This window comes from Apodemus sylvaticus, chromosome 7 (assembly GCF_947179515.1).
Source record: "Apodemus sylvaticus chromosome 7, mApoSyl1.1, whole genome shotgun sequence".
Classification (NCBI taxonomy): Eukaryota; Metazoa; Chordata; class Mammalia; order Rodentia; family Muridae; genus Apodemus; species Apodemus sylvaticus.
The window spans coordinates 37,590,250-37,605,721 of record NC_067478.1 but is presented as its reverse complement, the minus strand read 5'-3'; the positions used below and the strand labels follow the sequence as shown (position 1 = coordinate 37,605,721).

The 15,472-nt window shown below is 39.1% G+C and overlaps 1 protein-coding gene across 1 annotated transcript in view; it reads right to left on the bottom strand.

Moving 5' to 3' along the window:
* Positions 1 to 448: 448 nt before the first annotated feature.
* The window catches only part of LOC127689676 (zinc finger protein ZFP2-like), a 39,478-nt gene continuing 24,454 nt past the window's right edge, over positions 449 to 15,472 (bottom strand). Inside the window, 5 exon segments of the mRNA XM_052189331.1 lie at positions 449 to 1,375; positions 1,377 to 1,603; positions 1,606 to 2,013; positions 4,326 to 4,418; positions 4,610 to 4,736. Of these exon segments, the coding sequence (XP_052045291.1) occupies positions 449 to 1,375; positions 1,377 to 1,603; positions 1,606 to 2,013; positions 4,326 to 4,418; positions 4,610 to 4,736 (1,782 nt within the window).

Here is a 15,472-nt window from a genome sequence, read left to right as displayed (position 1 = left end):
TTTCAGCCAATGACCTTCCCTTCCTGGATATTCTTACATTGTTCCCAAACATTACATAATCCTTTCTTCACCCAGAATAAAACCTATGTGCTCACATCTACCCCCAACAAAGCAATACAAACAAGCTAAGATCATCTCAGAGAGCTTCTTCGTTAATGATCACCTCAGGGAAGGTCTTCACCTAAAAGGAGACATAACACTAAAACTCCTGAAGAAGACCTCTCTCCTTCTGTCCCTCTATCACTAGCTCCAAACCAGACTAAGTTCCTTCCTCTCCTGTACTATTTTCACTCTTCCAGCCTGACAAGCAACAGTGTCTGACACCCCAAGAGGAACCCAGACTGCAAATCCCTGTCCTTGACTTCACCTTGTCTTCTACAAGCCAGTGTACTGGCTGCTGTGCACCTCCACATGAGAGGCAGAACATGGACCACATCCATATCCATTCCTAACATAGCTTCCCATGTCGGTGAGTTCTCTGATGCCTGCTTAGGTTTGATTTCTGTGAAAAGGTTTTTCTACACACATTACATCCATAAGGTTTCTCCCCAGAATGAATCAACTCATGTACAATGAGGGATGATTTGTAGCCAAACATTTTTCCACACTGAATGCATTCATAGGGCTTTTCACCTGTGTGGATTCTGTGATGCTTACGGAGGACTAACTTCCACTGAAACGTTTTCCCACATTTATTATATTCATAGGGCTTTTCACCTGTTTGAATTATCTGGTGCTTGTTGAGATATGACTTGTTTTGAAATGCTTTCCCACACTCTTTACACTCATATGGTTTCTCACCTGTGTGAACCTTCTGGTGAGTTTTGAGGTATGACTTATTTTGAAAGGCTTTTCCACATTCTTTACATTCATGTAATTTCTCACTGTTGTGGATCCTCTGATGCCTTCTGAGGTCTGACTTCTGGTAAAAGGCTTTTCCACACTCACTGCACATATAGGGCTTCTCGCCATTGTGAGTTCTATGATGCACGTTGAAGTATAACCTGTTATGGAAGGTTTTCCCACATTTCTCATACTCATATGGTTTATCACTCTTGTGAGTTCCCTGGTGCATTCTGAGGTATGACTTCTTTAGAAAGGCTCTTCCACATTCTTTATACTCATATGGTTTCTCCCCAGTATGAGTTCTCTGGTACCACTTATGTTGGAAGGCTTTACCACACTCACAACATTCAAAGTGTTTCTCTCCAGTGTGAGTTCTCTCATGTACAATGAGAGCTGACTTTTGTCTGAAGGTTTTATCACATTCACTACATCCATAGGGCTTTTCTCCTGTGTGAATTCTCTGATGAATAGTAAGGGAAGATTTAGTGCTAAAAGGTTTCTCACACTGGATACATACATGGTCTTTCTTTCTGGTTATGTGTCCTCTGATATACTATAAGGTCTAATTCACTAGTAAAGGTTTTCCTACTTTCAAGGTATTTACAAGATTTTCTCACTGAGTTTGTTGCTTGGTGTTTAGTGAGGTTACACTTCTTACTGAAAGTTGCCTTCCCTATCTTAGTCATGGCATCTGACTGAACAGAAACTTGCTCACACTCATTATGCTTGCAAGAAGTCAGTCCCATTTGAAGTCTCTTGGAGTAACTTTTTTCAATAATTTTCCATCCTTTGTATCTTTCCCTTCTCCGATATATTCAAATTCCTGCTGTCTAGTTAGAATCTTGGAATACTGACCCAACTGCACAGGACATCTGATGGATTTCCCTGCTACATAACAGCCATTATATTGCTCTCCAGCACACAATCCATGAGGCTCCAAAGAGAGATGTGTATTCAGATATCCACTCAACTCCTCAGGCTTCACTCCTGAACAGTTTCTATTACTTACAACAAAACTTGAAATATTCATGGAGTATAAATAAAAAGTGTTTTCTAATCCCTCTGCTTCCTCAGTTGCTTTATTTTGGCCGTTGGAGGTAACTTGCCACAAATGTCTTTCTCGACTCTTCTGGTTAGTCTCAATTATGCCACCCACACTGCAGAAGACTAAAAATACAAACAAACAAACAAACAAACAAAAGAACTTTCTATAAATTATTTTTAAGAATTTCTAATGGAATTTTCATGTTTATGAAAAAAACAATTTCTAGCCTACTAGTACATACTGTTATTAAAATCAGAGTAAGTATTAGCTTATAAACTTTAGCTTACTCCTCTAATTTAACATACTGAAATACACTGGTAAGTTTCCTAGTATTAATGTATTAGTAAAGTATTGTTTCATTTTATTTTTTTGAAGAAGTATTTTGTTAAAATATCCATCAATTGCTGGGTATAGTTTTCTACTCAGAGAATGGTTACATTTTTTACAGGTTCTAGTCACATATATACTTTAATATATGATAGTGATGACCTTTTCTTTCTGTCATTTTCTTTATTCTGGTCTAAAAGAGGCAATAATTTCTAGGACATCCTCTTTGCAGATTCTGAGCAAACTCTGATAGGCTACTTCCTAGCCTGAAGCTTCCATTATGGCCACGAATTTGCATCTTGTATGCTTAGAGTTATTACAAATGACAACAGACTGTGAATATTTCAAACCTGAAATTTCTTCCTTTCTACTTCCACCCAAAACATTCCAGTTTGAGGGCTCAATTGAACAACATGTCCTGCTCTTTTCTGAACCAAAATAAATACAAGGAAACTCCTGTTTACCATTCTGGAAAAACATGTATGCTGTACATCTTCTCTAAAATATGTGGCTACTTGTGATAATGATGAGCCCTAACATTTGCCTCCAAAGTGGTGATGCATGCACCAGCATCTAGTTATTCATCAATTCTAAAGGATGTTGGCACGTTTCAGAGACTTGACTTCTCTAAGTTTCATAAAAATTGGCTTCTACAATTCCTCATTATCTTTGTTGCTTTAGAATGATAGAAGAAAAATTAAACAAGTGCTACATTGAAATTTCAACCCTCATCCAAAAAAAAAGAAAGAAAGAAAGAAAGAAAGAAAGAAAGAAAGAAAGAAAGAAAGAAAGAAAGAAAGAAAAAAAGAAGAAGCTTGAGTTCTTCAACTTGAAAACTTATCTTTTGGGCTGGAGAGATAGCTCAGTACTTACGAGCACTGACTGCTTTTCTGAAGGTCCTGAGTGCAAATCCCAGAAACCACAAGGTGGCTCACAACTATCTGTAATGAGATCCGATGCCCTCTTCTAGGCTGTCTGAAGACAGTTACAGTGTACTTACATATAATAAATAAATAAAATTTTAAAAGGAAAAAAAAACTGGGAAGCAGAAGCAGGTGAATTTCTGAGTTCAATGCCAGCCTGATCTACAGAGTGAATTCTAGGATAGCCAAGGCTATACAAAGAAACCCTGCCTCCAAAAAAAAAAAAAAAAAAAGAAAGAAAGAAAGAAAGAAAGAAAGAAAGAAAGAAAGAAAAGAAGAAAAGAAAGAAAAAAGAATGAAAGAAAGAGAAATAAAGAAAGAAAAAAGAAAAAACTAGTCTCACTTCTCTTTGCAACAAAAAAGCTCTTGATTCTTTCTCAACTGGAAATGCCCCATCCTATGGGTTCTTCTTATGATTTCTTACATCATAGCTCACAGCCTAACTTCTAAATCTGTTTCTGTATTATCTCATCAACTTCATAAGTGAAATACTCTATGACTTTAAACACCATCTGTTACTCACTATACTCTGGTTCAACATTACATATACTTGTTTGTGATTCCTCAGTACAAATAAACTTATTTGTCTTTGTTGAAATTAATTCCATGAAGTAAGGACATTAATTTTATATTTTTTTTGTTTGTTTTGTTTTTTGAGACAGGGTTTCTCTGTGTAGCGCTGGCTGTCCTGGAACTCACTTTGTACACCACGCTGGACTCGAACTCAGAAATCCACCTGCCTCTGCCTCCTGAGTACTGGGATTAAAGGTGTGTGCCACTACCGCCTAGCTATTTTTACATTTTTATTTTATATAAAATATATATAAGAACTAGCACTTGAAATCTGCCTCATTAGACTGTGCTAAAACAAAAACAAGCACATGAAATATGTCTGAAAACAAAATCCCCATGAGCCTGGAGTGCAAGAGGCAAGTGAAGCTATGAAAAAGAAAAAGTACCAGAAAAAAACATCAAATTACAGAAGTTAAGAGAGATGGGGGGCTGGGGGAGGGTCTAAAATATTTCATTAAATTGAAGTGCACGAATATATGCAAGAGAACTCTCCTTGCAGACTATATAACAAACATGTTTCAGCCCTCAGATACAGAACTGGGGGATAAACTGATGATATGGCCAACCTTTGTTATACACAGTCTCCCACTTCACATGGACCAACAACCAACCTGGCAGACTCTTGTTTGCAGGTTCTTCTGCTGTCCTTGGCCCCTCTCCCTGTTCCAATTTGAAGATCAACTCAGGTTTAGGGATGCATTGCCCTGTTAATAGGAAATAATGTAGGACTTGGAAAAATTCTGATAATAAGAAAGAGAAAACCAGGTTTTAAGATCTAGGCAACAAAAGTGCAAATGTGGACCTTTCACTAGAGAACAGTGAATAATCATACAAGGCCTTGAACCTTAGCCCTCAACCTTACAAATGCAGGGAAGGTGCTTGCTCTGAGACTTACCCAGTGACAGCCGGCTACTATACATCTCCAGCATCACACTCCTGTACAGCATCTTCTGAGCATTGTTGAGATTTTGCCACTTCTCCCAGGTGAACTTCACAGTGACATCCTCAAATGACACCAACTCCTGTAACAGCACATTTCTCCTCAATCAATTTACTCTAAGCTTGTAAAAAGGAACATGAAGACTAGCTTCTCTTAAGGGGTAGAAGGCTCTCATGTGTATTTTTCATTATAATATACCTTGTTTATATAGTATAAGAAAGTAAAAAAAAAAACCTGATGTTATTGATTAATGTACTACCTCATAATATTAAAATTAAAACTTTTACTGGTGGTGTAAGAGAACCCAGACTACTCAGGTAACCAGGCCTTAATCAAATAGGACTGCAGGTGAACATAAACATACCCATGCCTCACGCTACCTCCTAGGAGTTGGAAGGAGCCTGACTAATGTCCTGATGTATGCGTTGTGCTATATAATTCCCATTCTCTTGCATAAATGAATTGTCTTTAATGTAAATATCATCTGTGAATTAATACAGTGGCTGTATTTCTTTACTTCATGCTATTTCTCAATAATCACTCAGAAAAATAAGTATTTCTTTAAATCTGCACCTTAATAGCTGATGTCTCACTATTCTCTATTCTGTCCAGCCATTGGGTGATCATCATTTATTGTCGGGCAGAGAATAAATGGTAAGAATTGTTTACAGAAACTTAATACAGGACATCCTTAGTATAAGCATTTTTATGCTGTGTCATGATTGAAACAAGGGCAAAGAAATTTGCATTTGAAGGGAAACTTTACACAGTGTAAGTCTACATTTCCCCCTTTTGTCTAATAGAAGACTCTTTTCTTATAATAATAAACAACACACAGCAGTAACAATTATGAAACAATTATAAAAAATATTAGGTAAGAGTTACATTGAAAAAGTCTGGTCTATTTGCATTCAGAAACTCATAAAGTATGTTATTTCATACCTTACATGGTGATAAAGACTTAAATAGCCCAAGAAATTATCAGCTGAGGATGAAAAAGAGTTGGTTTTGACACAGAAGAAACTATAGAATACACAGCTAGATCATTACCCAAAGATCACCTGCATCCCAGCTATTGTCCCTTCTACTCATTCTCCCACAGGAATTCTTACGCAAAGGGAAGATTTTAACCTTAGAATAGATATTTTTAACACAAACAGAGTAAAAAAATTAAAAACCTATACAGAAAAGGTTTCTGAATTGATTCTAAAGGGAAAAGTGTGACTTTGTCAACTCTCTGGAATGGATCCACCTGAGATTGTGGCACCTTTTACCAATGCTGAGATTGCCTCACAATGGGCACAAGATGAACTTTGGCAAAGAGTCTGAAGTAATTTTTAGAAGAAATTAACAACAAATACCCAAAAGGCAAGTGGCTTCAATTTGTAAAAAGAACTAATTGGATTTTCCCTTGTATAATAAAAAGAATTCCAATTTCTGGAGCACTTACATTTTACGCTGATGCAAATAAATCAGGAAAGGCAGGATATAAGTCAGAAGATATAAGTAAGGTGGTTAAAAATCCTTATGAATCAGGATAAAATCAGGATCATATGAAATACTTATGGCATAATTAGATTTTTCAAGAATCTCTTAATATAGTAACTAACTCTAAATATGCATAAAGTGTTTTTTTCCATATAGAAACTGCTGAACTTATTCAGGATGATTCCAAATTGACTTCTTGTTTATTCAACAAGTGGACTGATTCTGCCATTATGTGTTTATTAGAAGTTATGACAATTATGGGAATACCTATACAAATTAAAACTGACAATGCTCCAGCGTATGTCACTAGTAAAAATTTTAAAACTTTACATATTAATAAATAAAGCATATTACAGGTATACCAACAATCCTACAGAACAAATAGTCATTGAAAGTTCCAACTGTACTTTAAAAGAAATGCTTAATAAACAGGACTATCAAAGAACCCAAAGATAGATTACAAAATGCTTTATTAGCTTAAAATTTCTTAAATGCTAATAAACAAAAAACAATAGCCATGGAAGCCACCAGATTATATAAAAAAACTGAATTATATCAGCCTGTTTATTTCAAAGATATATTAACTTCAAAATAGAGAGCATGAAATGTGTTACTCTGGGGAAGGAACTTTGCATATGTTCATACAGGAAAAGAAAAATTATGGATTTCATCCAAACCGATAAAATAATCAGATTTGATAGAGGAAGACACCATGGAGATCTTGACTACAGATAGGAAAAAGGAAATCAAAAAGACCAAACAGAATCTGTAACATGATTTCCTGATCCCTCTACATGGATCAGCCTTGACACTGGGAAGACAAAAAAATGTCTCTAACAAGAACTTCACCTAGTCATACCAATGGATCTTACTGACTACAGAGTCTTCAAGATCTATCATTCTATCCTTTCATATAGCATGAATGAAGATTTATATTGCAGTTTGGATATATGATCAAACTAGCTCATAAACCTGCTCAAACAAGAAATAAAAAATCATCTTTAACTGATCTGTGCATGTTGGACATTCCACATATTATATTAATATAGAAATATATATTACCTCTAAAAGTTTTATGTTCACAGAAAAAAAACAACCCAGAACACAGTCCTGACAAGATTCACCCTCAAGGATGCTGAGATGCTGAGACTTGCTATTCCACCTCCCTGCCTGATCCTACCTCAACTACATAGAAGCTGGTTTCCTCTAAAGACTTGCATCTGGGACAGCTTCATAACAGCTATCTCACTTGGTCCAGCCTTTCAGACGATTCCACCTGGGACTTCATTTAAGCCTGCACTTTCTCAGCATACAGAGACTGGACAACAACTGCTACAGCTAGCTTCTTTAAGACTAACCACTTTTTTAAATTGTCTCAGGCCCCCAAAACAAAATCTATATCTAAAATCAACTGGAAACAATTATAAGCAAACTTCACCCCATTCCCAAAAGTGGGGTAAAGGAACTTTCATCATTCAATAGCTGTCAGAGGTTTGTTGTCTTTTAAAGGGGGATGGTTACAAATAATTGTGGTCTTGGATAGGGAGGGAACAAAATAGGAAGGTTAGATTCAGGGATTTCTTTTTCCTTTCCTTTTCACTTTCTTTCTTTCTTGGGTAAGGGAAAGGGGGTTGAAAAAAAGGGGGGGTAGAGAAGCATTATAAGAAGTTAGGTATAGCCGGGCAGTGGTGGCATATGCCTTTAATCTCAGCACTTGGGAGGCAGAGGCAGGTGGATTTCTGAGTTCTAGGACAGCCTGGTCTACAGAGTGAGTTCCAGGACAGCCAGGGCTATACAGAAAAACCCTGTCTTAAAAAGAAAAGAAGAAGAAGAAGGAGGAGGAGGAGGAGGAGGAGGAGGAGGAGGAGGAGGTTGCGGTGGGGGTAGTAGTAATAGTAGTTATTGTTGTTAGATATATAAGGGTAGATTATTGAATCTACTCTTAAGCCAAACAACATTTATAGTCATAATCTGACATTGGTACAGGATTGTGTATATTGATACAAAAATAAGTTTATTTTTGATACATTGGCATGGGTTATTTTATTCTGATATAAATTTAAGGATACTTTGATACCCACATTGTATATATGTTCTTAATGTTTATTTGAGGTATTGTACTTATATAATTCTTAAAGATGCAGTGCAAAAGTTCTAGTCCTTTTGAAAGGACTGCTATTACAAACTGTTAGGGATGATTAAAAACTGCAAGTTACAAACTTTTAGGGATGGTTACGATAGTCAGACTCATGGTCATATTAAATACTAGTCTTGTTAATACAATAAAGTGTTTTCAAGGTATTTTCAGATAGTAAATAGCTAAGAATAAACAGTGTTAGACAATTCAGATATATTATAAGTGGATAGCTGGTCTTCAAAAACCTCAGAGATCTATAGCATATGCCATATAAAATTATTGCATTATTAAAAGATCTCTGGACTATAAGGCAAGTCAGCTCCTGAAAGTCCCCCATTTGACGTCACGTATGATGATGAGCGTCTATAAGCTCCATGTGGAGGTCACTCAATTGTGTCAAGCTACCCACTGGGCAAAGAAAATGCCCACACTTCAACTACAGGCAAATGCTGTCCAGAAAGGACAAAGGGACACAGAAAAGCCAACTGTCAAGCTCTACCAAGACCGAGTAAGCCAAGTCCTTCATAATTTCTGCTTCACATAAGTCTGTTAGATTCTCTGGGCCAAAGGCTGAAGATGGATGCTCCAAAGTTATAGAAACATTACTGGGGAGTGTTCAGGCATCCAACTGTCTCTGTCATTTCTCTAATTTTGGGGAAGCTATGTCCTTGCCCTTCCTGTATACTCAGTTAAATTTTTATTCCTTCTCAGGTCTCTGATGGGGTGAAAACTACAGAGTCTCACATTTAAGCTTGAGATATTTAGGATTTGAGAAGATGTAGGTCTAAAAGGATGTTTTTGGTTGGTAATGCAAATTAGGATAAAATTTGAGTTAGGCACAAAACTCTGAATACACCAAGATAGGACAGATAATTCCTAGGATGAAAATTTTTTTTTCCTTAATTGCCAAATACTGTGGACTGAACATTATGAAAGCAAATCCTACCAAACAGTTTCCAAAATTGTCTCATAATTGTTATAATTGTATTCAGTTTATATTTTAAAGGAAAAGATCCTCTTATTGGACTAAAATGGGGAATTGTAGAGAGAATATCTTGTGTATTGTATGGATGTATCGCCTGTCAATTAAAAAGCTTACAGTCAGTCGGGCGGTGGTGGCGCATGCCTGTAATCCCAGCACTCTGGGAGGCAGAGGCAGGCGGATTTCTGAGTTCGAGACCAGCCTGGTCCACAGAGTGAGTTCCAGGACAGCCAGGACTGCACAGAGAAACCCTGTTTTGGAAAAAAGAAAGAAAGAAAAAAAGAAAGAAAGAAAAGTTTACGGTCTATGGCTTAGGCAGAAAATAGGAAGTTGGACACCGAGGAGGCAGAAGGAATTCTGGGATAGAGACAGATGATAAGATTGGCCTGAGAAGATGTGAGGAGATGGATGCATGGTACCTGAGCACAGGTAACCAGCCAGGTGGCAGAATGTATGTTAAAAAATTGGGTTATCTAAATTATGATCTAGTCAGAGTTGACCCTAGCTATATGGCCAAGGTATTTTGAGTCTGAGTCTTATTTCTGGGAGCATAGGGGCTGGGAAGAACCCAGATAAAACATCTACACTCTTTCCCAAAGGAAGAGTGACCCTTAACAGAGGCCTGAATGAAGGGAAACAAAGTGGGGAGGAAGAGAGAGTGTGTTGGGTGGAGAGGCATATATGTAGAGGCAGGGGGAAGGAAGAGGGGGATGGTTTGGGGTTCTTAGAGGAGGGGGATATCAAGAAAGGTTTTACCATTGGCAATGTAAATGAAGACGATATTCAATTTAAAAAAAAGATGAAAAAAAAAAAGAAAGAGTGACCCTTGTCATTAAGTCATATATGCCCCACTCTTGTACCTCAGTTATGCAAATTAGGATGAATGTTTACCAAACCTGCTTCCTACATGAATTCCCCTTCCCTCAGAAGCCTTTGAAAGAATAACCTTTGCTTAATCTGGCATAGTGCAACTCTCTTTCAAAATCCTGCCTCAGCCACACAAACAACCACACACCAGAGTTATAGTCCTATACACTGCAGAGAGAAGCTCTGTGTACTGTATGGACACACCACCTCTCAATAAAAAAAAGCTGTCTGGTCAATGAGCTGAGGCAGAAAATAGGTGGGAGTTCCAGTAGGGAGACAGAACTCTGAGATAGAATCTGGCAGGGATGAGATATGACCCAGACTCTGAAGAGACAGACACACAACACTGAGAAGAGGTAACCAGCCATGAGGCTCTCATAGAATAGAATAAATGGGTTAATTAAGTGTACTGGCTGGAGCTAAGAAATTATCAGTGATTAAGAAGAGACCAACATCACTGAAGTGAAATCTTTTCTGAGAGCACAGAGAGTGTGTTCCAGAGAGAGCCACAGTTGTATTTTGTGCTGTGGCTGTACTTGGTACTGTGTAAGAGTCACCCAGGTGGTACTGGTTTTGAAGGCATGAAGGGGTCCTGAAGAGCAGCTGAGGCTTGGCACTGTGAGAGGCTGCAGAAGGCCATTGGTGAAGGTGCAACCTCAGTTGCAATTGATGGCCCAGAACTGAAAGGGGTCATGCATAGGAGTTGAGGCTTGGCACCATGAAGAGAGGAGAGGCTATTGGTGAAGCCTAGCTATAGCGGAAGACAGAGTTACATTGGAGTTGCCAGTGCCATGTGATGACCAAGAACAGCAGCAGCAGTGGAGTACAGATAGCTGGAGCCTAGAAGACAAGATGTGTGCTACAAAGGGCAGAGATGGAGAAGTGACCCAAGCCCTTGGAGGAGCCCGGAAGATTGTATTGAACCACTGGAGTTTGAGGTACGGGGCCCACTAGTGCTTCCCCACTTGTTGTTCTATTGCAGTACACTCAATAAAGCATTCTAAAGGGCAAATGCATTCATTCAGAGCCCAGCAGACCTTCCCTGTGCTGGCCACCAACACAGAGTCAGCACTAAAGTAATGGGAAAGGAACCCAATCATCCAGATTGGCCCCTGTACTGTTTTAGCATATGATAATGCATCGGTAGGTAGTGTGCAATAATGCAATCTCTGTCATGAAAATGTCAGCAGATCCGGTTAATCACAGCACAGGTTTAATCAAAGGGGCCTGTATCACCAGGCCCTGCGGTTCTATGGAATTCAGTGAATTAGTCTAAGGCTTGGACCAGGTGTCAATTCCCTAGCAGGACCCAATGCCTCCTGGTCTCTTAATTAATGGTCTTCCTCCACGTGAGTGGGATGGAATTCCTACTGTTGCACACCCTCTTCAGAACATGAAACCTCCCTACTTTATTCCAGGAAAATGTTCCTAGAACAATACAAGGATCTTCTGCGATAACCTCTTATCTCTGGTAACCAGACAGTTTCGAAAACTAAACAAAACCTAAGACAGTGGTTTTCAACCTTCCTACTGCTGCAACTCTAATACAGTTCCTCATGCTGTGGTGACCCTCAACCATAAAACTATTTTCGTTGCTGTTTCATTAGTAATGTTGCTAAATTATGAATCCTAATGTAACTTCTGATATGCAGGATATCTATCTGATATTCGAACCCTGTGAAAGGGTCATTTGACAGTACTGACCCTCCCCCAACCCTTTCAGGTTGAGAACCCACAGGATGAGAACCACTGTTCTAATTGTTCAAACCTTAAGTGCCAAAAACATCATTTAATAAAGAGACAGAAAAAATTGACAAATACAATTCCCAATACACATAAGGGTACAGTCACTACGTGAGAATTTCTCTAGGAATTTCAGGCCAATTCATTAGGATAACAAACACCCTCTTTCTTACAGATGTGTGGGTCACAGCCCTCCCCCACAGGCTCCAGCATTGTGGTATCAACTTAACAATATTCCCAGGCTCGATGTTTGGGATTTCTGGGTCATGCTAGTGAAAATTCCCAGTTTTGTAGTTCGGTCTCAGATTTATGGACTTTCTCCACCCCAACTCCCCCCCCCCCAAAATCGGATGCTAAGCAGGTAACAAGATTCTTCACTAGTAAGAGCTGGAGTGTGAGCTCACATTGGAGGCTTCCCGGTCCTGACAATCCACAGACACGAACCGCCCTCACCCCCAAGTCACCATCTTGGACTCTCACCTCCTTGGCAGAGCTTGTAATGGCCCGTTTGGACAGTTGGGATCACAGATCCAAAAACTCCTAGGGCAGTCTTCGGATAAAGCGACCATCAAAGCCCTGTTCAGGCCGACTGTTTCAACTGGGAACGATGGATCTCATAGTCACCTTCCTTCCCTTGAGCCGCTGCAGCCTGCCTGCAGTCTGAACTGCGACTCAGTCCCTCCTAAAAGACCCACCTGTTTCTGATTCCACTGAGGTAGAGGGCAAGGTCCCACTTCCAAAGATTCCACGACCACTCTCCTCTTTTCGTTTTTCCCACCCGCCTTCAGAAACCTTGCACGAAACTCTTAGTCTGGGCAAAGGCGTCAGCATAGAGCCAGGATGCGACTTTCTATGCAGAAGTTGCCAAGAGAGCTCAGGACAGAGATGCCCAACAGCCAAATGTCAAAGCTGTTTATGTGAACCTGTGGGGGAGGGCCTTGTACGTTAGGGACTACATTACCCATGAGTCTCTGGGAAACTATGGTAAGAAGAAAAGGACATTTTCCCCCAGATCCATTATCAGGAATTATCAGGAATAATGGACTTCAGGGTTCAGAACAGATGCCTATGTAATAACCGCGTGGTGAAATTCCTTCACCTTTCTCTCATGTGAACCACCAAGTGTCCCAAAGTAGTATAGAACCTGAGAAGGAGCTCCAGTGTGCTCATACTAGAATCAGACCAAATATCTATCTCTGTGGGAGACATGGAGCCATAGAAAATCGATGTGATATCTGTTGCAGGGAAGTCACCAGAGAAGACTACTCAGACATGAGTTTAAGCTAATAAAAATCCTTATTATCCAGACTGCAACTACCTTTGGTGTTCAGGATCCCAGAGAAACCCCACAAAATCAGGTCCTGACTGATAAACTTCAGATAAGAACAATTAGCTAGAAGGCAGAACCACAGAAGCCAAAAGGAAAGGTTAGTACATTTAGATACTTTCTGGTGTAACTATGGACTTTGACAGATTAGGCTTTTGTTATATGCTTGACAGATGGTGCTGTCTACATGCTGAGTTTTACAGCCTGAATAGTATTTCTGTCCAGGAGTCTGTTATGCTAAGGTCTCAGAGCACACTAAGGTCTGGGGCTCTCTTCTGGCTGTACAGAGCACCGCTGTAAGCTGAATGCTACCTGTTTCCCAAAGCCTGTGAACCATTTACATCACCAGTGTATCGTCAAATTGAGCATTCTGGTTACAGCACACATTAATTTTCAAGTTCATTTTGAAATAGAACCAACCAATTTGGACCTCCATTGTAATAGGAGAAGACCACCAAAAACTCTGTGGATTGGCAAGAGGCAAAAGTTATGTTGCACGTTGCCAATAATGCTAAAAATTTTTGAAAAATTTTTGGAATAATTGGAATTTCAAATGAAAACAAATTACTTACTAAAATTGAAATCATTTTTTAAATCTTCAAAAATAAACAAATACAAACAATGTGGTGGCACATGCCTTTAATTCTGACACTCCAGAGGCAGAAACAGGTGTTTGAGGCCAGCCTGGTGAACAGAGTGAATGCCAGGGCACCCAGAAATAAACAGAAAAACCCCTGCCTCAAAAGGTGGGGGGGGGGGAGTGCAGTAGGGAGGGGTGGGAGACATAGGAGTAAAAAAAAATCTAAATAAATTTAAACAGTCCCTGACCAGAGTTGATGATACATTACACATTACTAAGATGAATTTTTCAACATAAACTAAATATTCACTATAATCTCAATGAAAATGTTTCTGTTCATAGAGCGAAAGAAATAAGGGCCTCACACAGGGATCTGCTTGTCTTCAACCTCCCAAGTACTGGTATTCATCTTAATAATGTGTAATGTATCATCAACTCTGGTCAGGGACTGTTTAAATTTATTTAGATTTTGTTTGACTCTGATGTCTCCCACCCCCTCCCTACTGCACCACAAGGCCTCGTTCTTAGTAACTTACTCCTAACAAATAAAGTAATGAAGTGTCATTTTGAGGACTGTCTTATAAAGAAACTGTACCTTTGGCTCATATTTGTGCATTCTTTCTTCCTCTTCTTTTATCATTTGGCTTGAAGGAAACCAGATGCCATTTGCAGGTTGGGCTGTAGAGGGAGCCATGGAAAGGATCTTGGAAACCAAGATACAGCTCAAGTGGAGCGTGAGATGACTGTAGCCTTGAATATGATGTTAATAAAAAGCCAATTAAGTTTTATTTTTATCTGTTTGCTTGAGACAGGGTCTCTCTACATAGCCCTGTCTATCCTAGAACTCACTGTATGCATCAAACAGGTTTTACCTCACAGAGATCTGCCAACCTCTGCCTCCTGAATGTTGGATTAAAGGTGTGTACCACCATGCTCTGCAGGTAACTGAACTGTAAGTTAAAGAAGCTCTCGAATTAATGGCATAAAAAATAATAATTTGAATTTTGTATAATATTTTAAAAGTCCTTTTATAGCCAGGCATGACTAGCAGACCTCTGAGTTCAAGGCCAGCCTGATATACACAGTGAGTTCTAGGACCACTCAGAGCTGCACAGAGAAATCCTATTCCGAAAAAACTAATAAATGAATATCCTCTTATGATACTAATAAATTTTCATGAACAGAACTCCCCTGCTGTCAGATAATTGTCTATTGAACTCCAAGTTCAGCCGAGCATTGGTGGTACACGCCTGTATTCTCAGCCCTTGGGGACGCAAAGGCAGGCAGATTTCTGAGTTCAAGGCCAGCTTGGTCTACAGAGTGAGTTCCAGGACAGCTGGGGGCTATACAGAGAAACACTGTCTCAAAAAAACCAAATCCAAAAAACAAAAACAAACAAAACAAAACAAAACAAAAAAAGAACTCCAAGTTCATTCTGTGGGTCCAAACTGCATTTCTATGATCATTCCTCTGGAATTCACTTTAGAGAATGAGGCAGGGGTGCCCTCTTGTGACAAACTCATTGTACATATTTGTCTCCATATAGTTTTCAGTAGCATGTGAAAACATCTGATCTCAAATCACTTCACAAAGATGAAATTTCCTGCATTAGTAAACCAATCTGTATCAGAACTTTTAAGTAAAGAAAGGGTCAAAGTCCCAGAGGGCTTGCTAGCATTAACGAATGGTATGAA